Below are 26,821 nucleotides of genomic sequence, written 5' to 3'. Positions count from 1 at the left end.
CGAATTTATAATATTTTTGGTGATGTGAAACGTATAGAACAAATGATGCTGGTTGGCCAAGAACCAGCTTAGTGCTGCAGTGATAAGATTTGGACAAAGTCTCCCCCTTGTGGAAAATATTAAGAGTACATCTGTTGTAAAGCTTGTATTTTGAAAGAAAATCCATCCTACATTAAAATGAAGCAATTTTCTGACCAGCAGTCAGCGATAAAAAAAAAAAAAACATCAAAAATATAAATTTTTTATAGGGGCAATGCCATAGTATGGGTAGAATTTCTACCCTAAAACACGTGAAATCAAAGCATCGATCTGTTCTGACTGACACACGTATGAAAGAATTGCTTCGAGTGGCAACAACGAAATACGAGGCAGATTTGAAGGGGATTGTTCAAGGCAAGGAATGCCAAAAGTCCCACTAAGTAACATGCATAGTAAAAAAAAAACGCTATAGTAAATTATTATATTTTTGTTTGTGGACTTGGTTAAACAGAATTCTCTTTCAAACATTTGTTCGGTATCTCACTATGGGAATAGCCTCAGGCGTGACCAATCCTGGAAGCATCAATCACACCACGTCTGTCGGCTGACAGACCAATCACGACAGTAATGTGGGAGTCCCGCCTCCCTATATACACCGCTGCTGGCGGTCTCTGCCTCATTCTCGTTCTCTTCCCCGTGAAGATCCTTTTAGGAAGCTATCCTCAGCAGATCCTCTGGGGGCGGTCGTTTAACTGTTCACAGACAGGCCGTTAAGGTACGTCTCCGAGCACGGCTGCTTCTTGGGGAGAATATCCACTGTCAAAGCAGATATTCCCTTCTGCTGTTTTTTCTTTTCACATCGCGTCAAGCGAGTATTAACATTATTGTTCGAGACCCGTTTTCGAGAAGCACGTCGCGGTGATCTCGTTGTTTTCCTTTTTTTCCGGTGATTGCACCTCCGTTATGGCGGCTGCGAGTTCATCCGGGTGCACGGCGGGGAAAGATCAATCCCAACCGTGTGCATGCGGGTCTACGATCTCGGCAAAAGACTCTCATTCCCTGTGCTTAGGAGTTCGGCACGCTCAAACCGTGCTCGCTAACCCCGAGTGCTGCCCGCACTGCGCTCTTTTCCCGTCAAGGGTTCGAGAGCGCCGTCTGCGAGTCACGGCCGCGAAAAAGGGAGACCCGTGTCTCTCTCCGCTGCCCGCGGAGAGGGACGAGGCTGCTTCACAAGCACAGTGCAGCTGGGGAGAGATTATGGACGAGGTTTCTCCTGTCCTTCCTTCACTCTTCGAATCACACTCTCTGCTGGATAACAAGGGTGTGAAAGAGGAAGATGATGAGGTCGCTCATTTTTTGGAGGAGGATTTGGAGGACGATGAGGAGGATGCTATCCTCCCTCCTGATCTTCTCTCCAGGCTTGGAAGTGCTACAGGCCCTTCCCCCATGCCAGGTGAGCTGGACCTCGTGGAGGTGTGTAGGAGAGCGGCCAAAAAACTTTCCATCGAATGGCCGTCTCAGCAGGTGCATTCCGACGCTGAGAGGGATTTATATGACGGGAAGAGGCTGCCATTGCACACTTCCCCAGTTAAGCAGCTGATTCCTGCTGTACCGGCGTGTGTCACAGAAATGCGTCGTTTTTGGGACAAACCCTTCTCGCATAGAGTGCCCGTTAAGGGTTTCTCTAGACTGGAGGTGCACAAAATGGAGGCTTTGGGGATGTGCAACCCCCCCCGGTAGAGCTGTCGGTGGCTAGCCACCTCCACCCTAATCGACGAGCTGCTCCATCCTCCTCCTCCCCTTCTCTGCCAGGACGTACAGAAAGGCTGTCCGCCTCCCTTTTTCAGAAGATCTACCGCTCCTCGGCCCTGGCGGTTAGAGCTCTGAATGCCACCTCCATGCTCACGGCTTACCAGGCTGAGCTCATGGAAGAGATGGGGAGGCAGATTGATGCTGGGTCTCCAGATTCTACCTTGTGGGAAGAAATCTGCATCATTGCAGATCTCAACCTGCGTTCCTCTAGGGGAGCGGGCCGCAGCATGGGCCTCGCTGTGGTAGGCAAAAGGGCCCTGTGGTTGGGTTTGACGGGCTTATCGGAGAGGGAGAAGGTGGAGTTCCTTGATGCCCCGATAGAGCCAAAAGCCCTTTTCGGGGCTGCGGTGGCGAATATGCGCCAGCAATGCGACCTTTGCAAGAAGGATGGTGAAGCTTTTAAGGCATGCCTCCCAAGAAAGCCTCCTGCTTGCCCTCCCCAACCCGCACGTTCATATTTCGCCCCTGCATCCAGAGAGAGACAGCCTGGTTTCAGGGCTCCTAGGCAACCCCCACCCCAGCAGTCAATGCGCGGGGAGGCTCGCCAGAAACAGCCCCAGCCCAGGAACAAGATCTCTTTTGCAGCGGCAGCTGCTAGGCATGGCCCAGCGGACCCTCAGGGAGGGAAGAAAAGGCGGGCGACCTAGCCTGTGGTCTGATTTTGGGTCAAAAGAGAGGTGGCAGCACTCTCGGAGTTTCTCTAGCACCCCTCGACTCATCTCAGGAGTCTTGTCCTCCCCCTCCAGCGAAAAGGCGTTGGGGAGCGTTTCAAAGACTGTGTTCGACGAACAAAATTTCTCCGGTTGGAGTGTTGGCACGGGTTCCCCCAGTGCCCGGAAAGTTACTTCTCCCCTCTCCGCCCGCGGGGTTATGCAAGAGAGAGAGCAGAATGTTCCATGTTCGTCCAAATTTATTAAAGATTTGTTCTGTGCATCCAGGCAGTGGGCTGAGGGCACAGACGTGTGCGATAAAGAGAAAAGTGAAAAAATCCACACACACAATAATAAAACTCGAACCAGAGTTGCAACCCCGCCCGCCTCCAGATGGTGCCACCGCCGCCTGTCAGCGAGAGCCACAGAGGCCCGCCTTCTGCTCGCGCGAAGAGTTGGCGCGCATGCGCAGTTCGTCATTGGGTGTATTCCACAATACAGCGGGATATCGCCTGCAATTTGTCAGGAGACCACCGCTTTTCAGCGGCATGATTTAGTCGACAGCAGAGGCGAATCTGCTCAGGTTTTGGAGGCGAAATAACCTCCTTACTGAGCAAAGGGTAATTCGATCGGTGCCGCGAGAGGACAGCCAGCTCGGCTTTTACTCCCGGTACTTTGTCGTTCCCAAGAAAGGGGGGGGTCTCCGTCCCATTCTGGATTTACGGAACCTCAACAAACACCTCAGAAAGTACAAGTTCAAGATGCTCACTTTGAAAGCTTTGTACAGTGTTATTCGTCCCAGAGACTGGTTGACGTCAGTGGATCTGAAGGACGCGTATTACCACATAAGCATTTATCCGGCACACAGAAAATTCCTACGCTTTGCCTATCAGGGCACAGCCTACGAATATTCAGCGGTTCTGTTCTTTACCAAATGTGTCGAAGCTGCACTGTCACCGCTGAGAGCATCGGGTCTCAGAGTGTCAGCGTATTTGGACGATCTCCTCCTCTGCGCTACGTCACGGCAGCAAGTGGAGGTGGATACGAGTGTGCTTCTGTCTCACCTGACTGGCTTGGGTTTCAGGATAAACGAGACAAAGAGCTGCTTGGTGCCCACACAGGAAATAATATACCTGGGTCTCAGATTGAACTCAGACCTGTATCAGGCTTTTCTATCAGAAGAGCGCGTCAGGTCGATTCGCAGTTGTCTCTCTATTTTCCAGAGAGGAAGGAAAGTTCCATTCAGACTCTGTTTACGCCTGCTGGGGCTGATGGCTTCGGCGGTGTCTGACATACTGTTGGGACTGTTGCGAATGAGAGAGTTTCAATGCTGGGTTACGGCACAGCGCTTATGTCCGAAGCGCCACCTCAATCGCAAAGTGATGGTGACGTCACTGTGCTTACGCGCTCTCCATCACTGGAGAAGTCACGATTTTCTCGAGTCGGGAACCCCGCTGGGGGCTGTTTCCCTGAGGAAAGTAGTGACGACAGATGCATCACTCGCAGGTTGGGGTGCGGTGTGCGAAGGCAGGATAGTGAAAGGGAAATGGCCCGTTTCGCTTCGGTGCGCACACATAAACTTTCTGGAGCTGTTAACGGTGTTTCTAGCTTTGAAACATTTCGTGCAGTTTCTTCGGAGTCACCACGTATTGGTCAGATCAGACAACACGACGGCGGTGGGGTACATAAATCGCCAGGGCGGAACGCGCTCTCCTGGACTTTACCGTCTAGTGAGATCTCGTGGTGTGGGGCATGGAGCATTTCCTGTCGCTGCGAGCAACTCATGTGCCGGGAATGTTGAATGCGGGGGCGGATCTCTTGTCCAGGGGAAATCCCCTGTATGGGGAGTGGTCTCTCCATCCTCAGGTGGTGAACCTGTTATGGGAGAGATTCGGCCGGGCCGCTGTAGATCTCTTCGCCTTGCACGAAAACACTCATTGCCCTCTGTTCTTTTCTCTGGCGAGAAACGGTGCACCTATGGGTGTGGATGCGTTAGCCCACCCGTGGCCAAACGTTCTGCTTTACGCATTTCCTTCTCTAAGTTTGATCGTGCCGACTCTACAAAGAGTAAGAGAAGGTGGTCACTCTGTCATACTAATCGCTCCGAACTGGCCAGGGAAAGTGTGGCTGACGGAGATTTTCCAACTCCTGCACGATCGACCCTGGCCTCTCCCGTTGCACAGGGATCTCCTCTCGCAAGCGCGCGGAGAGATTTTTCACCCGGCACCAGACAGAGTAGCTCTATGGGCCTGGCTCGTGAGAGGATGAATCTCAGCGTCGCTGGTTTGCCTCCGAGGGTGATTGAGACGATTCAGAATGCGAGAGCAGCTTCGACACGCTCTGCATATGATAGGAAATGGAGTGTGTTTGAACTATGGTGTGCTCAGAGACATATCATCCCTTTCACTGTTCTGTGGCAGATGTGTTGTGCTTTTTGCAAGAACTTTTGGATAAGGGCAGGGCTTTTTCAACCGTTAAGGTTTATCTCGCCGCTGTTTCTGCATGCCACATAGGGATTGACGGTAATACTATCGGTCATTACCCGCTCGTGTGCAGGTTTATGAAGGGAGCGCGGCGTCTGAGCACGTTCTCAAAGCCGCTGGTTCCGCCATGGGATCTGTCAGTGGTCCTGAACGCCCTCTCTCAGTCTCCTTTTGAGCCGATAGGGAGTATTAATTTAAAGCTCCTGTCGCTGAAGGTCACTTTGTTATTGGCTCTTTCTACCGCGAAGCGGGTTAGTGAACTTCATGCTTTGTCAGTTCATAACTCCTGTATGCGGTTTGCTTCGGATTTCTCACGAGTGGCTCTCAAGACTAATCCGGCATTTATCCCTAAGGTGAGCGAGTCAGCTTTCGCCTGCAGACAGATGGATTTGGTGGCTTTTCATCCGCCTCCTTTTTCCTCAGCGGAGGAGGAGCGACTTTACTGTCTGTGTCCTGTCCGTGCGTTACGTCACTATGTTGACAGGACGAAGGGTTTGAGACAGAGTAATCAGCTGTTTGTTTCATGGGTCGTTTCCCGTAAGGGAAGTCCCGTTTCCCGACAGCGCCTGTCCCATTGGCTCGTGGAGGCTATTATAATGTGTTATAATAGCATGGGTCTCAACCCTCCGGAAGGACTGAGGGTTTATAGTACCCGAAGCTTGGCCACTTCGTGGGCGCTTTTGATGGAAACATCGTGGTTCGGATGTTTGTCATTTCTCTCACTTTTCCACTCTCTTCAGTGAGAGAGATTATCTCTTTTTATCACATCACTGAGTTGGTTGACACCTGCTTCAGACAGCATATCTGCAATACGGGAGTTGTCTATATCCCATAGTGAGATACCGAACGAATGTTTGAAAGAGAACTTTAGGTTACTTACATAACCCCGGTTTTCTGATAACATGAGTGAGGTATCTCACCACACTTCCCTCCTTGCAGTGCACGGAGAAGAGATATGTGAGAATGAGGCAGGGACCGCCAGCAGCGGTGTATATAGGGAGGCGGGACTCCCGCATCACTGTCGTGATTGGTCTGTCAGCCGACAGACGTGGTGTGATTGATGCTTCCAGGATTGGTCACGCCCGAGGCGATTCCCATAGTGAGATACCTCACTCATGTTATCAGAGAACCGGGCTAAAGTTTGTGTGTGTGAGACAGTGCACCATGTTCATTGTTGAAAATGACTGTCCTGTGGTCTTAGAACTGTAGGAGTCAATTTCTGTCATTATGTTGGTGTGTGACATTTACACATAAATCTGGCTGAGAAGAGGTGTGTGTGTGTGTGTGTGTGTGTGTGTGTGTGTGTGTGTGTGTGTGTGTGAGAGAGAGGAAGGGATGGGTGATGTGCCCATGTGTATGATGTGGCTCTTTGCAGTAACACAGTAAAAAAATGTGGCTCTCGGTCTCTGACTGGTTGGCCACCCCTGCTCTAAAGCATAGTAGTAAAACATTGGTAGGAATAGTGAGATGCACCCTGCACTAACTACAATATGATGTTTCATCATTAATAAGAATATTTATTTACCAGAGTAAAAAGAAATTAATGGAATGTATGCTGATGCAACTATGCATTAGTCAATAGTAGATAATGGTGTACACACAAGGCAAAACATTTACTTCAACTAGTCGACTTGGATTGTGCATTAATTTTTACGAAAAATAGATTGCTTTTTGTCAAACTTTTTGCATTTGAAAGAAAAGACCTTTTTTTTTTTGCGAATAGCAAATAGCTTTTGCAAATAGAAATAAGTCAGAGACAAGTCCATGTCAACATAAAAAATTGGTCTTTTGTGTCCACACACAAATCCAAGACTGGACCCAAGACTTTTTTGTAGTACCTGCAACATAAGTAATTCTACAGATGACAGTATATGAAATTAAACCCTTGAATCAGGGTAATTAAACTAACAATGCATAATAGGAAAAATCTTGAAAGATCTGATGAAGTCATTCTGTTATTAAATGGTTTATTGTATGTTTACATTTCAACAGGTTAATTATGTTCTGTTTATGTTTGTAATATAGTAAGTTTTATAATCAGTATATAAATGCAATGCACATCATCCAAAGCAGCCTTTTTTTATTTCTCTGTATATTTATACACAACATTCAACATTCAAACAAGCGTTAATTTTAATGCAATTAAACTGTACATCTCTACTTTGGACCCCTGAACCTCCCGAAGAAGAGGATGCTTTTAGTAGGGTTGTGTCTGATAAAGAACAGGAAGGGGTGATCTGCCATGAAAAGCTCCTCTCTTGACATGCAAAAAGAAATCAGTCCAACTGTGGCTGCTGCCGCCTCTGTGCCCTCTTCATTAACCTCCACAAATGCTTTGTGTGTCACGGATGACACAAAAAGGCCTCCTTGGCTGCTTATTCCTGTCAGATCTGCAGAATTAGGATCGAACAAAGAGCTCATGCCCATCTTATTCAGTAGCTCCTTTAAAGAGTACTGCTCTTCCAAATTGAATTTTGGTAGATAGACAACAATGTCAGTCCACCTGTCCATTTTCTCTTGATTCGTCCACTCAAGAAGTTTGTCCATCGTTAGTTCACTCTCCAGCTGCAACAAATATACACACTGTCACTTGCTTGTAAAACTATGGGAGTACAATTTCTGGTATAAGTATATTTTACTGTCAGTGGAATTTCATAAAAGAGAAAAGACCTAGTGGGAAAATACAGATAAGGCCAAGACATACGATTGAATACAAAATACTTGAGCAAATCAGACAGCAATTAATAAAAACAGATTTTGTTCCTCTGCAGATTGTTATTAATTAGAAGGGAAAAAAAAGGATTATATTATTTAGGAGGTTTGTGCAGACCTTTAGAAGGGGGTCTGAGCCATCATTAGACTCCTCAGGCAAAAGCACCACCATGCTCAGTTCCTCGTCTACATATGGTAAATCCAACACCCGCAGCTTGTACTCATCAATGTAGTTAAAGGGGAATTTATTTCTCTGGAACATCATCTGCACTGGTTTTGACAGATTCTAAAGAACGCACACAAACAGTGATAAGCAACACATTGCTATACAGAGAAAGTAAAATACTATTAAGAGAATGGGTACTGTGTGATTATTCACCTGATTTATCTTAAAGGGCATCATTTCCGTGTTATTTTTATTAAACACATGCTTCCATTTTCCCTTGAAATAAATAGCATTCACCAGGGAAAGTCGTGTCATTGCTGTAACCGTCCCTGGCTGCAGAATATCTTTGATTTTACCTAACATCAAAATGGAAGAAAGCATTAGTGACATGAGCATGTTCTTGTAATACAACTGTTGTGTTATGTGCTTTATGTTGTAGATTTTGAGTGAATGTTTATGTATAAAATGATTTGCTTCTTACCAGTGTTGTGTTAGTTACTAAGAAATAGTAACTAGTTACAGTTACTAGTTACTTTATTTTAAACTCAATTACTTTGTTGATTACTTACACCAAAAAGTAATACGTTCGTTAAATGTAACTTTTTAGTTACTTTTTTAAAGAACGTTCTTTAATTTTCCCATGAATGCTCTTTTATGCGTTATGGTCTATACAAACACAAAACTGACGTAAACACAAAGTAATATTTAAACACTATTTCATTTAAGTCAGACCAGCACAAACTAAATATATCAGAAGGTTTTCTGAAATAAATAACAAAACAAGCTGAATAATATATTCACAATCAAAAACTAAAGTGGCTTCTGCATCATAAAAGCTGTTGTGTTGAGTCCTTAAAAATGTTCCTTTCACAGCTTAAGTATGAAAACTATCAACAATGTAAACATAACACCGGGTTAGCTTCTAGCTTAGTCGAGGCATGGAGTTTCTGGAGGAGCTTCGACAGATTGGAGTTCAATTTCGGGAACTCGAGCTGCGTCGAAACGCTTTGGAAACGCCCCTGCGTTGTCCACGCTCAGAACCACGTGTGAAATCTAGCCAATAGGTAAGCCATGACGTCATAGACAGGCGACGTCTCGTAAACCAGGAAGCTACAAGATGGCTGTGCTCTGGTACTGACATTAGCTTCTGCTCGTTCAGGCAAGCGCTTTGTGTGTGTTATCTGTGCCGTCATGAGCTTAATTGCAGGCAGAATTCCGTCTGCCTGCTTCATTCCGGGGGGATGACACGCAGTCGATGTGTTGTTTGCTTAGCTTAGGAGTGTGCTTAGTCGGCTCTCGATGGTACCAGTTGTTAGCATTTTAGCCGTGTGGCTATGCGCTCCCGGCTGCTAGCCGAGCTCCTGTTCCCCGGGGAGAGCGCCTTTGGTGGTTCCTTTTCCGGTGTGTGTAACGTGGTGCTACGTATTTCTTCCTCCAAGTTGGGAGAAATTTCGGAAATTCCGGGTAAGCATGCCTGGCGGCTGCTTCTTCTCCCAATGCGGGCGGCACGGTGTTACATGTCTCTTTCTCCGAGGAGGATGAGATGATGGATGCTAGCGGTCTGGATGTGGATGTGGACTCCTCACAGCCTGTACTGTACGAAGAGCTCCTCGAGGTCATGGCACAGGACGGGTCCATGCCAAGCTGGATCTAGCTTGGCTGGTCGTGTAGCAGAAGCAGCGTGCACCCAGTGAGCTGGATGAGCGTTTCCTGCGCCCTGTGTCACAGCCTCAGTGCCTTCCCTGACCTGCGCACCGAGGTGTCTGGGTCCTGGGAGGCCCGTGTGCGGCGCGTGCTTTTGCAATATTTCTCGCTGTGCCTTGAATGTTATTGGGACTAAGTAGTAGTAGCCGCTTGTTGTAGAGACGCTCGCTAGCTATCTCTCCCCGAGTGCTGCATCTATGAAGGCTATCGGTTTGCCTACGAAGAGCCACTTGGCTTTGGTAGGTAGGGCTACGTGGCGGGTCAGGCTGCGGGTTGCTTCCACATGATGAGTGGCTGGCCTGCTATGGGGGATGGTGTGAGCTTCCTTCTAAGCGCCACAGTGACCCCTCCTGGCCGGACCTGGTGATGCTGTAGGTAAGGGCGATTGCTGGCGGGTTTAGGAGACCGCGGTGGTGTTTCAGTGGTACTTCCTCGGCGGCAGCCTCGCCCTGGTACGTCCAGGCACAGCGAAAGAGGGCGTTGCCGCCCGATTCCTGCAGGGAGGTCCTAGGGGCCCCTGGCAAAACTCTGAGCCTGAGGAGGGGCTGGACAACCTGAGGTTCGTCCTCGCCTCTAGTGAATGGGGTGTGGTGCATAAGCCTGATGGCTTGCATCTTGGAGGGCAGTGTGCACCTCATGCTACGGTTCCCGTCCCTCCCCGGCACCACCAGGAGGTCAGTCTGTCGGCCCTGCCACAGAGGGTTCAGGATGCTGCCTCCCTCCAGTGGTTAACTCCCTTATTCCACCCGAAAGTTCATTGTGGATGGGGGTCATCCGCCGCCTATCAGGGGGCTTCAACGGCCGCAGTACGCTGCTCCTGTCGTTCGGGTTCAAGAGGACTGTCTGCCAGCCCTGCCACGGAACGTGTTCAGGGCGTGGCTTCCCTCCAGCAGTTTGCTCCCCGTATTCCGCCTGTAAGATCGCTGCGGGTGGGGGTGATCCGCCGCCTCTCAGGAGGTGTAGTCGGCTGCAGAGCACCACTCCAGCCGCTCTGAGTGGGTCAGGGGCCAGCCCCGAGGGGTTGGTTCCTCTGTGGAACTTTCTGTCAGTCTGGAGGGCTGCCAGGAGTCTCTTCAGGGGGTCCTGCATACTGTGGAGAAGGGCTGCGTGATTCAGTTCGCGTCTTCTCCTCCTCGGTTCAACGGGATGTGTCCCACTGGGACAGGAGGTGCGAAGGAATCGGGCCATTGAGGTGGTTCCATCCTCCTCGGTCAGAGAGTCAGGCTACTACGGCCCGTACTTCATTGTGCCGAAGTAGGACGGCGGGTTGCATCCCATTCTGTATCTCCACTCCTTGAACCACTCACTTATGAGGCTTGGGTTCAGGATGCTCGCTCAGAAAGGTTGTGTCTCAGATCAAGTCCAAGGACTGATTTGTCATACGTTTGTCTGGATCTGGAGGTCGCATGCTCCCATGCAGCCATCCTTCACCACACAAGGACCCTCCCTGAGGTTCCACCCCCAAGGAACCTCCCTGAGCTTGCTTTTGGGGTGAAGCTTACCAATATCGGTCCTCCCGTTCGGCCTAGCACGCTCACCCCGTACCTCCACAAAGTGCGTAAACGCAGCACTGACCCCGCTGCAGCTTCAGGGCGTCCCCATTTTGAATTATATTAACAATTGGTTGATATTGGCTCGTTCAGAGCACCAGGCAGTTCGGCATCGAGCTGTCCTCTCGCCTGCATGAAGGAACTGGGGTTCAGACTGAAACGCCCGGTAGAGTGTACTTTCTCCAGCGTAGACCACTTTTCTCGGCGGGGTGTGGGATTCGGCCAGGTTGCGGGCACGGTTTCTCCCGCCCGGATCGAAGTCATCCTCACCGCAGTCAGGAGGGTAGGAGCAGGCCAGCCACTCACTGTGGGGCAGTTCCAGAGGCTGCTGGGTCTCATGGCGGCAGCGTCCAGTGTAATTCCACCCGGCCTCCTCCAGATGAGGCCCCTCCAGTGGTGGCTCCAGGGCAGAAGGGTTCTCCCCCAAGGGGAGTCCGTATCGTACCATCAGGGTCTTACAGTGTGCCCTTTGAGCCTTTGATGCATGGAAGGACCCAACGTTTCTGTCCCGAGGCCCCGTTTTAGGGACTCCTTGTTGTCGCGTAACGCTAACGAAGGACGCTTTCCTCACGGGTGGGAGCGGTCATGAGTGGCCACTCCGCCCAGGGTCTGTGGAGCGGCCCACGTCTCTCGTGGCACTTAAATTGCCTGGAGATGTTGGCAGTGTTTTGGGGTTGAAACACTTCCTTCCAGGCCTAAGGGACCACCATGTGTTGGTCCGCACGGACAATACTGCGGTCGTCTCGTACATCATCCACCAGGGGGGCCTCCGGTCTTGCCCCTTGCAAACAACTGCCGCAAGATGCCCTCTTGTGGTCCCAGGACAAACTCCTCTCATTGAGAGCCGTTTACATCCCGGGACAGTTGGATGTCAGAGCAGACGCCCTGTCGAGACAGTGGCTGCCATGGTACAGTTGTGGCTGATCGCGCTGCTCTCAGGAATTCTGGGAAGAGTTTGCCAGAAAGGATTCTGTCTCCTCCTGGTAGCACCTCGATGTCCGGGCATGCCGGTGTGAGCACCATGACTTGGAAGCAGTTACCTGCCTGGTCGGTTCAGTTCTGGGGTTTTTACAGCAACAGTTTGCCACAGGGTTAACCCCTTCGACCCTAAAGGGTTATGTGTCCGCCATCGCGGCATATATCACCCCGCCTGTGGGGCGGTCGCTGGGTAGGCACCCTCTGGTGACACGCTTCCTCCGCGGTGCCCGGAGGCTGAGGCCCAGGACACGACCCAGAGTGCCTGTCTGGGACTTGGCAGTTGCCCTGTCCCGCCTGGAGTTTGCCCCTGGCATGGCCAGAGTGTTTCTATACACGAAACCTGGGTGCGTACCTAAGGTGCCTACGGCTCCCGCACGATGTGTCGTGTTACAGGTATTCTGCCCTCCTCTGTTTATATCACCCAACCCACGGCTTGCCTATTGGCTAGATTTCACACGTGGTTCAGAGCATGGACAACGCAGGAGCGTTCCCAAAGCGTTTCGACGCAGCGTCTCGTTCCCCCGAGGAACTAGGGTTACGTTCGTAACCTAGAGACGTTGCTGTTTATCGCAGTAGACACGACCTTCGAACCAGAAAGTCAAAGCTTACATTTGACTAAAAAGTTTTGTCTTTATGATCAACTAAAGTGAAATAATGAGCATATTTCCACTTTGAGACACTCGTCTTGCTCTCGCCTTGACTCGCCATTACTGACGCACAGACTTGAATAAACGGAGACACGCCCACAATGCGTCTTCTTCGTGTTAACAGTGGTTTATCCACCAATCCTACAATGCGTTGCTGCTGTAAACAGGTTAGACCGTAGGCTACACTTCAGCCGAAATTAATTCATTTAAAAAAGTAACAGACACTGCACCATACGGTAACGTAACAGAGTTACTTTATACAAAAAGTAACGCGTTACAGTATTAGTTACTGTCAAAAGTAACTGCGTTACAGTAACGCGTTACTAGTAACGCGTTATTGCCCAACACTGCTTCTTACCCTCTGTTTTCTCTTCCACCCAGTGATTGATGAGCTTGCGTGACTCTTCTGATGATCCAATGAAGTCTACTGCCTGCATGTCAGCTTGGTACTGCTTTTGAGTAGAGTCCACAAATTCCTACAACAAAAGGCAAAACACATTCAGGATACCTATGTCCTCTTCACAAATACCTTAGTACGTTTTGGATCATGTCACAGGGGAAATTACCTACTTGGGGTCTGAAACTTTTGAACCCATTGGGGCTGGGGTCAACAGCAGAACTGAAGCTTGTATCATTACAACATGGTCATGAGGATGCAATTATCTAGTTGCTGCTCAATAGACAACTGTTTTAAGAACCTTCCCTTCAACGGGCTCCATGACATTTTTTCGAGTTCAGGGTGCTACTTAGGGACTGAGACACCAGGTAGATCAGGAGTACCCTAGCAGTGAATAGAGTATTGCGTGATTTTATTTCCCTATGGTTCTGACAATGCTTGTGGACATTTAGAGGATGTCAGAACATTGATGTGGCCATTGGTAATATGTGATTATTTAATTGCATTGAGTTTGCAATTCCAAAGCCTTCATGCTCAATGAGTGACCCATGCACTCATGAGACAAATTGTACACATGCTTGTATACATGCCTCTGGAATTGTGGACTGTACCAGCTACACTCTGATGTCTACTGAAATGTTCTATTAAGCTGATTCTTCTGAATGTGGCTATAGACATGTCATCCTTGTGCACCGAACCTTAAGCTACCAAGAGAGATCCTTTAGAGGGCATACTATAGTCAAGTCTTCTATAGTAACTTGGGTTTTGTTTTGCATGTCTCCTAAATCGCATGAGCCTTCAACATTAGCAGCCTTCTTTGTTTGCCACTGAGGCAGCACATAGCCATTGGCCATCTTCAGGTTCAAGAGATTTGGCCACTGGCTGCCTGACCTTAAGTATACATGGTTGTTCTGGTAAATGCAACGTTAGCTACAGGTGCACAAGCCAAGGACAATTAGTAAGTGATTTCTAAATCTGTTGGGGGCTGAGAGGGCCAAGAATGGAAATATTGGCCACTAAGTGCTAGCAGGTGAAGTGAAAAACAAGCTTTTTAAAAAATAATTTATAAATTGTAAAAGCAACCTTGAAAAAAAAGGAACTAAAAATGAAAAGGGAACAGTTTTAATAAACCAGTGTCACTGACACCTGATACCTGCTTTAATTTCTAGGAATTTCATCTAGATTAAATAGTAAATATAATAGGAAAAGGCTACATATACTGTATGTTCACAAACCTGAAATGTCAGTAGGTCCTTGCAATATTAGTCAAATGGCACAGTGTTTTCTGTGCTATTTGGCAAGTGAGAAAATACCTATCATATGATCTAGTGGAAGCTAGAAATCTGAGATTGAAGGCTACTTAAACAAAGATTGATGGCTGGATCAGTTGCTGGACAATGTAATACTGCACATTTTGTCACCTTATAGTATGTTATGAATTTGACAATATATTTCTGAACCTCCAGGACCTAATATGTCCTTTATGACAGATCACAGAGCCTGATCAAACTTTTGGAACAAAGCTAAAACAAACAAACAAACAAACAAAAAAATAGAGCAGTTAAGGAAGTCTTACAGATGAAAAATTGAATGTCTTCTCTCCATAGATCCTGTTGGCCAGTCTGAGAATGTAGGACACTTTGGGGCTGTTAATTTCAGAGTTCAGAGTCTTGAAATGGGTGTGAACATCAGGGATAGAACTAACACCCAAAACCTGCAATAGGAACCAACAAAAGAGCCACAAATGAGCATTACACAATAAATGATAGGTGATTAAATGATAATTAGATAATTAAATGGTGCATTTGAACATTTTTAACATCATCAAGGAAATGTAATACCACAGTACATGGAAAACACAGGTTCATTTTAAACAACATTAAGTTCATTGAGTGTGTGAGCAGGTGTGGTTTCATTGCTCGCACTGTGAAACACCCTGGATATGACAACACAAACTTTGCTTGAGTCTAAAGTTCGTTGTCAAGCTATAAACTTTATGTATGTTGGTTTGCACAGTTATGTCTAGAGCTGTTTATTGTGTAATTCATCAGGCCTTATCACAAGACTAAGCATATAAATGGGTTCTTGTGCGCAATGTATAATACTGATTAAACTCAAATATGCAGTAGGTGCATTTTTAGGCGTTGTTTAAAAAAACAAAGAACAAATCGAACATCGAACAAATAAACATATATCATTTTATAATTTAAACCAGAATAACAAATATTCAACATCACTCATGACTTATTACAGGGCATTTTGAAATGGTATTATCAAGTTTTGTCTCAAATTATTATCAAAAGTAACAAATTCAATAACAAATTAAAAATGGCAAGTTAGATTTTAGATTATTTTAGTAAAAAATATATGAATTACACAACTGGGAACTTAATAAAACTTTACCAGCTGTGGCCGCTTGGTGGTGCTGTGAACAAAATATTTATTGCTTATTAACGCTAGCTCTAATTACACTTTGATAAATTTTTCGAATATAATGATTTGGCTGTATACTGTACCACAAAAAATATTTAACGAATGATAGAAACGCAATAATACAAAAGGTGAAAAAATTTAAAAACACACCACAGTAGCAGTCACAATTTTGACATTTTGTGCACATATACAGTATGTGTGTGAGATAAACTGTCATACTGAACCTTAGCCATCTCCTCAGCAGTGACTCCTCGGGCCCCTAAGTAGACCATACACATGGCAGCAGTGATGCTCAGCGGGGAGAAGAAAATGTCTCCTTCCGTGTTTTGAGCGCTTATGGCCCGGTACAGGTTCAGAGCGAACTGGCTGTTAGCGTGGCTCAAACTCTCCATCTTTTAGCTGTTGGTTCTAATTTATAAAACATACATTTATTGAATTGGTGTGACGCAGACAACCAAAAGCAGTGTATATTATGGTTTAAATTAGGGAAAAGATACTGCCTGCGGTGCATATGTACCCTTTAACAGCTTTATTTTCATTTTGTTATCATAGAGAAACAATCACGTGTCACTTATTTTATATTCAAAGTAATATAGTATATATAGTAGTAGGCCAAGGAGGAGGTTAATGGGTGTGGACGGATGATCCGCTGTGGAGACCCATAATGGGAGCGGCCGAAAGAAGAAGAAGAAGAAAAGTAGTATATATATATATATATATATATATATATATATATATATATATATATATATATATATATACAGTACAGACCAAAAGTTTGGACACCTTATGTGTCCAAACTTTGGTCTGTACTGTATATATATTATATATACAGTACAGACCAAAAGTTTATATATATTATATATAGTACAGACCAAAGTCTGGACACCTGCTCATTCAAAGAGTTTTCTTTATTTTATGACTATGAAAATTGTAGAGTCACACTGAAGGCATCAAAACTATGAATTAACACATGAATTATATACATAACAAAAAGTGAACTGAAAATATGTCATATTGTAGGTTCTTCAAAGTAGGCATCAAGAGAATGCCCCGAGTGTGCAAAGCAGTAATCTAAGCAAAAGGTGGCTACTTTGAAGAACCTACAATATGACGTAATTCAGTTGTTTCACACTTTTTTGTTATGTATATAATTCCACATGTGTTAATTCATAGTTTTGATGCCTTCAGTGTGACTCTACAATTTTCATAGTCATGAAAATAAAGAAAACTCTTTGAATGAGAAGGTGTGTCCAAACTTTTGGTCTGTACTATATATATATATATATATATATATATATATATATATATATATATATATATATATATATATACACGGATATACCAGGCTATAAATGTAACAGTTCAAAAACATTCATTATTACATGCGCAGTTCGCAGAAATCACGCGCTCAGTATTTGTATACTGTATGTAAGTGGAATGCGGAAGTGAGATGCGGTGCATGTCCTACAAATGTGCTGCTCTACGCTACTTTTAATGTAACCTAGAAATCTGACGAGATATGTAGTTGTTAATACTCACATGAGAAAGCTCGGAGTGAACAGTGAGAATGCAGCTGGGACACCTCCGACTATTTTATCCTGTGTATCATGTGTTTTATCACGTGTAGGGCACGCCCAAGCCGAGATAATATAAGCGTATGATCGTGTAAAGAGAGGAGGAGTGGCGAGTAAAAGCATTAAATATTAAAAGAAAAACAGATTTATGTTACTTACTCAAAGGAAACAGTCATAACAGGTTTATTTTTTATTCATTATAATTACACAGTGTGTTATTGACACATTTATATCTGTAAACGAGAAATAAAAAGACCAGGTTGTTGTTTATAAAAATGGTTTAAATGAATAAATCTGTGTTCACAAGTCAATCATTCTTGTTCTGGCAGGAGTAAAAACGATAAGGTCTTCAGGTTTTGTCTCCAAATCCACTTTACAATTTGATATGTCATGCTTTCCTGTTCACTTCAGCTATGAAGAGTGATCATTTGAATCACTGGATCCTTCCTGTAGCTGGATCCAGTCAAGATATCTTTCCCCAACTTTTGATATCAACAAAACATTACTGCATTACTTTTGATTTGTTTTGTCTCGAATACACTTTGAATGGGGCACCAGTATAATAGGGCATCATTACTCACAAAACATTCATTAACTGCTAGGTGTGATTCATTTTAGTCCATCCATCACACAACATGCAGAGAAACTCCACACAAACTGTATCCAAAGCATAGGTTTGAAACTGGGCTTGAAGGTCATTCACTAAAACTTCATTCTATGCATTTGGCACAGGTTTTAGTGTTTTTTTTTTGTAGTCAGAATGAATTCATTCAGATCGGCAGAAATATTTGCATGTGAATAATCCGTGAGATTTTTCAGTAGTGACATGTAAAGAAGAAGTAATGCAGAAGAACAGGTGTGGCCTGGCTCATGTGTACATTATGGGTTTGGTTTTGGTAATGGATGACTGAAAACGCATATTTTGTGTTCAGATACAAAACAGGCAATAAACCAACTCTCACACTAAAAAATTTAATATTGTGTCCAGAATGAGAGTGATCTATAAAGCGGTGATAAATAATCATTTGAATTTTTTTTTTTAATGATCAGATATCACTGCACTGGGCTGTACTTGTGTGTATATCTATTGCTCTTTTATAATGTCAGTGTGACTGATGACCTGCATTGCTCATGATCATGCACTGAGCTGTTTGCACATCTGCCCTTCAACAATTATTACTTCATATCTCAGTAGTACATTGGTATGGAAAGGGTTGGTCAAAACCTACTTAATTTACAAATCTGTTTATCAATTTTGATTAGTGAACCTGTCAACCTGATGATTATTACTTGTACACTCTTCAGGGAACAATGAATTACAATACAGTAAAATGACATTTAATTGATGTTTTTTTTTTTTAGCTCATTCAGCTGTGGCTTCGCTGTTAAATAACCTTCGATGAACTGGAGTTTAGAGTGCCTTGTGACCAGTGTTCCCAGAATTGGCTTCATATCCTCTGTAGCCTGGGATAAAATGGTGGCTGAATATGAATGCATGATTCATTGTGGAATCACCAGCAGAGACAGTATGTAAGCAAAATCATTGTTAAAATTTTAATTCTTTTCTTGCTGCCTGATCAGCTAAAATCAATTATTCATGATCAACTATTTGTGTTACATTGTGAAGTTATCAACATGTTATAACAGGTGTTGATATTGTTCAATAGGATTTTCTTAACCTTTTTTTAATCAGTTTTGATGAAATTTCATTTTGTACAAGCAGTTAATGTGTTGAATAGGTAGAATTTCTCAAATATGTCCCTCTTAAATATAATTACAAATAATTTAGTTTAATTATTAAACCAATAAAAAAAATGCACTGATGGTTGTGTGTATTCTCCTCTATGTTATTATTAGCCTAATTGTTACCCAGAACTGCTGGGTTTTACAAAATGATACATAATATGACATTCATGTTGAATGTGATGCATATAACTGACATATCTTCAAATTAAATACAATTTTATTTGTCACATACACATACATACAGAGTACGACATGCAGTAAAAAGCTTTTTACGACGGTCCGGCATGAGGGAATAGAATGGGGAGAAAAATAAAACAAAGAAAAAAGGTAGATAAATAAAGTATAAAACTATATAACATATAAGAATATATAAAGATGTATACGAGAGAAAAAGATGTATATACAAAAATATGCTTATTACAGTAAGCAGTAAAACAGTAAACAACAGTAAACAATTAAGGTGGTTTTTGATTGTTTGAAGTGTCCGTGTGCGGTATGGTGTGGTGTAAAGTGTCCATAAAGTGTCCGTGTGCGGTATGGTGTGGTGTAAAGTGTCCATAAAGTGTCCGTGTGCGGTATGGTGTGGTGTAAAGTGTCCATAAAGTGTCCGTGTGCAGTATGGTGTGGTGTAAAATATAAAGTGCACTGTGCTGTGCGAGTCCAGAGTTTAAAGTGTCGTAGTGCGAAAAGAGAGATATTTGCAAAGAAAAAGTGTGATGATGGAGAGAGTGGGCCAGTTTTTAGATCCTGGGTGTTTCCTGGTTTAAACTCTGAATGGCCTGCGGGAAGAAGCTCCTCCTCATTCTCTCTGTGTTTGCTTTCAGGGAGCGGAAGCGTTTCCCTGAAAGCAACAAAGAAAAGAATCCATTGTTGGGATGGCTGAGGTCCTTCATAATCTTCCTGGCTCTGGTCCTGCACCGCGTGCTGTAGATGTCCTGCAGGTTAGAGAGCTCGGTGTGGATGGTACGTTCAGCTGAATGCACCACCCTCTAGAGGGCTCGCCTGTCCTGATCTAACTGTGCTTTTATATAAACTTTTGCTGACAAAAATTTTTTCAGACAGTTCAGAAATTTCTATATTAATATTTTCACAAACAAGAATTTTCAATTCTTGTCAGATTTGCAACCTTTACATTTATAATAGAGTCACATGAACAATAAACTAAAGAATTTGTTCAGCCCCATGCAAATGTATGATTTGCAAGTAGGGAAGCGTTAAAGATAAAAAGTCACCCTGAATAATGTGCATATCATTGTTTATAATCAATTAAAGGAAATATAGGAAATTGTATGATATTTTCTTTGTTGTCTAGTTTTAGTTTAAACTTCTTTCACTGGCTAACTTTTGTCTACTTTACACACCATGTTGTTTACTACATGCTGATTCCCATTGTTGTGAATGGGAATTAATATCTATTTACTGTACATCATCTCATATTTTGAGTCCAGTGCTTGTGTCTTCTATTCAACATTGATATGATATTGAACCTTTTTAAAAAAAACGATCATTGAGCAACTTGTTGAGAATACACTCTTGTTTATATAAGGTAAAGAAAAAACTGAGTGTTGTTCCGCACATTTGGGATTATTGAAAAACTGCATCATATCAAACACCTTATGACTACAGTAGCAATGTCCTACTGTGACATCAGCACTTCAGACATCCTCAGACTACTAAAAAAGATCTTAAAGATTATTATAAATTCTGTATATTTATTGTTTCAGAGTAGAAATTATCTTTAACAAATCCACTGTTTCTGATTCAAGCTCTCAATCTTTGTTTTTTAGTAACAGTTCTCATAGCTGTTCACCTGAAGTATAGTTGTATATGCACAAAAAGTCATGTGCATAAGACATCATAGGGCATTCAGAGATCAAGGCCAAAACTGTTGGCACCCATTCAGACAAACCTCTAATTAGAGCTCCATGCTGGAGTGGGACATGCTTTAAATAAGTGTGCTAGAGATTCATATATCAGAAGAGAGTTGACTTAATAAACATGTAATTACCTGTTTAGGCAACTTTAGAGGCTACAGTACATTTAGAGGCACTGCATATTTATATTATTACAGACACAGTACCACTGACATGCTTCTGTGTTGGTGCAGAGTACTATAAACATTATTACAAATATACAACACAAATGAATTTAATTCTAAATAAATGTATTGTAGACAACTGATGGACTTATAGCATGTGATAAGTATGTTTGCCAAATGTTTTAAACAATGTAATTCCATTGGTTCCATACCATGCTGTACCCTACCCTACCCTACCCTACCATACCATACCATACCATACCATACCATACCATACCATACCATATTAACTGAATTTTTGTTGTCAAAATATTATCCTGGATGCTATGGAATGGCAAATCATGAATGAGGTAATATATTAATACAACTGGTTCTAACATACAGGTTTGACCATACAGTATACACATCTTTTTAAAATATCACAATATCTATATTCTTATATTTTGTATATGCTTCTATTATATTTAAAGGCATTAGTAGTGCTATGTAGCAATGTGTGTTTCCTAGTGATTCTGAATCATGTTTTTTATTTTTAATACTATGTTCATTTATCATAACAACTGAGTGAATCCAGTTCCTTAAATGTATACAAGAGTGTGTAACATGTCACATGTATATGAAATATCAAAATAAGTTCTAGAGCTGTCAAATTATTTACCAGAAAATTAAGCAAATGTTTTATTGATACAATTGCATACAGAAATGTTGAAATTGGTTGTTGCAAGACATGTATCTCACACACACACACACACACACACACACACACACACACACACACACACACACACACACACAATTATACTATAATTGATTAGGCATATGCTTTAATTTCATTGCATCATTTAGTTACATTAAAAGTGTGTATATAGGCATTCACACATGAGTGCAGTGTTTCCGAGGTCAAAGCCTGATAAGTATATTAAAATACGTTTATTCACTTATGTTATGCCTTTATTTACTTGTGTGTTACATTATATTTCTAATGTCTTATATGCAGTGCACATGTAAACTACATACTGTAAGATTATTATAACTACTAATCTGGGATAAGCAACTGTAGTGTAACATATTTGACAATGAAAAGCTAGTTCATAGCTGTTCCTCATTAGACATTGAATGTAACAATTAATTGGCAAATTAGGAGTAGTTTTTTTTTGTAAAGTTGTCTTTGGGAAATTGTTGTGGTATAACAGAATTTCCGTGTTTCCCACAGTCTATGACTACACACTTGACAATTTATTTCTTTACCTAAGGACCTACAGTAATTATATTGATATCCTTGTAATGACTAATTGACACTTGTTACTCTTGTGTAATGTTAGTTGTTGTGTAATGTGAGTTAGGCCACACCTCAAGGTTTGTGTGAAAAGACATTTTTGTTGTTTGTTCCTTTTGATGAGAAAAATTGCCTGCAATCTACTTAAAGAGTCATTCTTTGAGTCAGCATTTACAGTCTAACTTTAATCTTAAAGAGCTGCACAAAAGATAGCACATAAACAACAATGTTTAGTTGTTTTCTTAGGCATAGCAAATTCAGAGGAAGTCTACAAAGGACCCTTCTGCTGGCTACAGAGACATGACTGAAGGCACATGCTTGTATTACACATAGGCAGCACCATTTAGAAGTCAGATTAAGCCCAAAATAAAATCATCATATCAGCAGGGTTTTACTGTTTCACCACCTCACACACTGCACGTCATATGCTGGATCTGTGTCTGTTTGCTGGCAAGCAACCAGTTTCAAGAGATTTTTATGTTTGCACGTTTGTTTACTTTTAATCGGTCCATCAAGAGGTAGAAGTAAAAACACAGTACCATCTTACATTTAAGGAAATGTACAAATTCAAATACATTAAGTCAGGCAGTGCTTTTCGGCATAACAGCATAAAGTGAGCTACATCCCTACACGATGTACTTAAATAAATAAATGTGCATAAATATTTTTAAAGCTATTTTAATTATATTTTAATTATATAAGTATATGTGTTGTTGTTTACTATAAAAACTATAAAATGTTCTGACTGTATTCGATTTTTGAAGAATGTATGCTTTTTTTAAAACATATAAATATATTATTTTTTAAAGTGTAGGATTTAGTCCCTAAGCCTGAGTGGCTACAGAAATATACGTCAGCTTTCTTGCTAATATCGAAAACAGAAAAAAGTTACAGAGCAATGCAGATGGACTAATATAAAAAGAATACATGCTAAGGTTTATGAGAGACAACATGCTTAGTTGAAATAAAATGTCCTTTTCAATATAACGTTTAAGGATGTTTAGGAAAAAAATCTTCTTAGATAATTAATGGTACTTGGCTATGTAAAATGGTTTTTGGTTTACCTGCTTCTCAAAGGGATGTACTTTGTCTTTCATAAAGCCTTTAAAACTTTCCTTTTTTTCTAAGAATATGCTACCAGCTCTCTGCCTTTGTCATACAAACAGACACACACAGAGTTCAAATGCCTGGCAATAACAAATTACACTCCTCCCTCGTGCCCACCTCCCTCTCCCCCACCCGAGATGCCCCAAATTCACCCTTGTCTTATTGAGTGTATGGTCACTCTAAGACTCTAAGACTGTTCAGACTGAGGACAACACACACATACACACTTTGACTTAGCATCCACGCCTGAGAGAAGAACAGGAAAGGGAAAGAAAGGTGGACTCCAAATGAAAAAGTTGTTGAAGGAGATGGGAGGAAAAGAGAAGATTTTGAATATAACTAAATATCAAGTGTAAGTCAAAAAAGATCTGAGTGAATGTGGTAAGTCAGGCTTTATACTCGGCATTGTGGAAGCTATTCTGTGTCTGAGATTAAATTTAGCTTCATCAGGACATTAGAGTCTTGCTGTAATTAAACTTAAGATAGCTGACACAGATTTATACTACAGAAACGACACACATTACCCTTTAGCTTAACTGATTTCATGTAAATAAATTATCTGCATATGTTTAGAGGTTGCTAGCTTCCTGTTTATTTGTGTTTATGTGTGTGTGTGTGTGTGTGTGTGTGTGTGTGTGTTCATGTACCATGCATATTCATCTAAGGGTGAAAAAAAGGGCCTCTGTAATTTTACACTGGTATTAGCATTCAGCAGCTGTGTGAGTGATGATTATGAAAGAAGAGAACAACAGGACTGGTGTACAAGACATTCTTTCTCTTACACACACTTTTTCTCTTTTTATGTCAATTTGTTACATTTAATACTTTAAGATATTTCGGAAAATGAACTCTTATTTGTTGACTTGAACACTACTGATCAATTTAGAGTATTTAGAGGGCACAAGCAGTTGTTGTATTTTCTCACAACTAAGCATTATGTACTAAACTAAATCAAGAAAGTGAAACGTGGAGGTGGGGGAGAATAAACACACAAAGCCGAACAAATCCTATAAAAAGTGAACTGGCTGAACATAATCACTAATTTATAGTAATGAGTTCACATGAGTTTTGTTTCAGTATTTATTAGCATTATACATTGGTATATTATGTATATGTAAATATTTGTTAACACTGTAATTTTGGTAGAATTGACCTGGCGGGATTTTGCTTACTTTGTTTTTGGGAGCTCCAGAAGCTATAGATAGAGTGTATGCTTTGAAGTAGTTTGTCATGTCCCCACGGCACAAAACTATACCCACCCATATGCTGCCAAGTTCAAACTGTCAGTCAAAATTAATGGAGAGGAAATGGGGCTGTAATTTTTGGAATGTTTTAAATGCAAATTGAGGTCCTACTGATTTACTCATCATTTTCACTGTGAACTCTACTTGCTACAGCATCTTATATCAAATTTAAACAATTTAGTGTAAATTGTGATATATACAATTTTTTTCTTGTCCAACATAACATCTAAGAAAAACTTGTTACTTACACTATTGACTGTTAACATTTTATCTTTGTCTGATTTAAAATTAAATCTCCAAACTGATGTTGAAATTGAACAGCTGAATCAGTGTTATGCTGGTTGATATGCTGAGTTTTAAAATGCCCCAAATAACTATATACCTTTGTAATTATTTAATACTTAGGTAAGCGTGTAGTAGGTGTATCAATTCTACTAAACTTTTTAAACACTGGTATACACTTTTTCTACTAGAAAGTAATTATATATTTGATAAAGGACTAAAATTGTGTTAAATAATTAGTTTGTAAATTGTATTTTAGCTAAACTTTTTGATGCAACTATGAGCCTTAGTATCTATATAAGCACTGTGAAAAGCACACTTATACTAGTTTTGAGAGAGAGAGAGCGAGAGAGAGAGAGAGGGGGCAGACAGACAGACAGACTTCACCAAATTTTGATGTTATATAATAGAGATGTGTTGACAGACAGACAGTTTATCTTTGATCACAGTGGTAAGAGTAATCCTAAACTTTTGAATACTGCATCAAAGAAAATAACATGACAGACATTAACATAGCACACAGTCCCAGGCTTGATCTAAATAGTTTCAGGGAGTTACATTACAATAACTACAACAAAATAACTGACAGTGACGCATATACACCTAAGACATAAACACATACAATATACAAACACATTAAAAAAGGCCAAGTATTATATAAATGTAACATTATTTATGTGTTTGTTTTATGAAATAATCATTGTCTTTAAATGATTAACAATTATCTACTAAGATATATTTAATTTTTTAAAACAATTGCGAAATAACCCCCTAAATACCACATTTGTCAGCATATCTATCCTGACGATTACTAACAACTGCTTAGGGAATGGAACAGAACCACTTAACATCTTTATCGTTGCTGTGGATTTTGCTTAAGCTCAGGCGCCATAGCTGATTCAGGATTATATGGGTTGAAAATAGAACATCATTCATTAACTACTTTGTTAGGGAAACCTCCCAGTCCTTTGAGACTACTCCATACTTGGAGGTTGAACATTGTGTTACTTGCTTTATAGTGGGATGTTCTGTGCGGTATCATGCCCCAGTTGGCACCTCGTCCATAACTAATTAACTGGGGCTGAATGACCTTTACTGAGATGGTGCCTTGGGAATAAGATATAAGAAGACATTTTGACACATAGCCTGAAATGCTATACTTCTATAATGACCCTTAACTTACTCTATTGTTAGAAATATCACACTCGATTGATTTTTTTATTATTATTTTAAATTAAAAAATGGTACATATCATTTATACATATTTACATAAGCAAGATTTCTGGTAAGCGACCATGGCTAATCCATCGCTCCTGGTTACTTTTATTTAGCTGGCTCATTGGTCTCCGGGTTTGCTAATCCATTCCCCAATCCACCAGTCAGCTAAAGATAGCCTAATGTTATGAGATGCTATTCCATCTCTGTACTATTATAAACTCCTTACCTGGCAATGATGGCAACCATGACTGATTTCTCACACTTTCCATAAAATACTGACCCCAATCCTAATGGTTTATTTGTTTATGAGGCGACTATGACAGATCTGCCTGTACTGACCTAGATTGCCAAGTACAGTTACTTTTTTTCCTTTCTACTAACTGTCTGTTGGTTAACAAAGGTAATATGTTTAAAATTCTCTCAACCCTTGATTCAACCCTTGCAAACAGGCATGATTACTACCTACTGGATCGAATATAATTAATCTCATGAAGAATTATAGTCCATCATGAGCACTTCACTCAGCTGAAGTGAAACTGCTGTTAATCTTGAGGGTCACTAACAACTTGTCAGGGCCGGTACATGAATACAGGTCAGATGTGTGAGAGTCAGACAGTAAACCAAAGAGGAAAGGATGAACCAAAGTGGAGAGATGGACTTAAATAAAATGAACATTCCCAGATTTTAGTAAAGTCCTAAGACTTACAAATACAATAAGCAAAGGGTATTTATAAGTTCTGTGTCCCAAAATGCAAACATAGGAGAACACAAACAAATAAAGAAACAAACTTCTACCCACAAAGTGCAAGCTAAAAAGAATGA

The 26,821-nt window shown here is 42.0% G+C and overlaps 1 protein-coding gene across 1 annotated transcript; it reads right to left on the bottom strand.

Moving 5' to 3' along the window:
• Nucleotides 1-6,874: 6,874 nt before the first annotated feature.
• Nucleotides 6,875-17,160, bottom strand: LOC124377417 (leukocyte elastase inhibitor-like). The gene is made up of 7 exons (XM_046836888.1): nt 17,054-17,160; nt 15,736-15,919; nt 14,655-14,792; nt 13,040-13,157; nt 8,016-8,158; nt 7,755-7,922; nt 6,875-7,489 (listed from the first exon to the last, which is right to left on the bottom strand). Exons 2-7 carry the CDS (start codon nt 15,901-15,903, stop codon nt 7,082-7,084), a joined length of 1,143 nt encoding a protein of 380 aa, XP_046692844.1. The 5' UTR covers nt 15,904-15,919; nt 17,054-17,160; the 3' UTR covers nt 6,875-7,081.
• Nucleotides 17,161-26,821: the final 9,661 nt, after the last annotated feature.

The sequence above is a fragment of the Silurus meridionalis genome, chromosome 23 (genome assembly GCF_014805685.1).
Source record: "Silurus meridionalis isolate SWU-2019-XX chromosome 23, ASM1480568v1, whole genome shotgun sequence".
Classification (NCBI taxonomy): domain Eukaryota; kingdom Metazoa; phylum Chordata; class Actinopteri; order Siluriformes; family Siluridae; genus Silurus; species Silurus meridionalis.
This window is presented reverse-complemented; position numbering and strand designations above follow the sequence as displayed.

Bases quoted from the DNA above. Each gene is read 5' to 3' on its own strand.
- LOC124377417 (XM_046836888.1), bottom strand. From the start codon at position 15,903: ATGGAGAGTTTGAGCCACGCTAACAGCCAGTTCGCTCTGAACCTGTAC. The intron at 14,793-15,735 runs GTTCAGTATGAC...TTCCTATTGCAG, and splicing joins CTGCTGAGGAGATGGCTAAG to GTTTTGGGTGTTAGTTCTAT. The intron at 7,490-7,754 runs GTCTGCACAAAC...TATTTGTTGCAG, and splicing joins GCTCAGACCCCCTTCTAAAG to CTGGAGAGTGAACTAACGAT.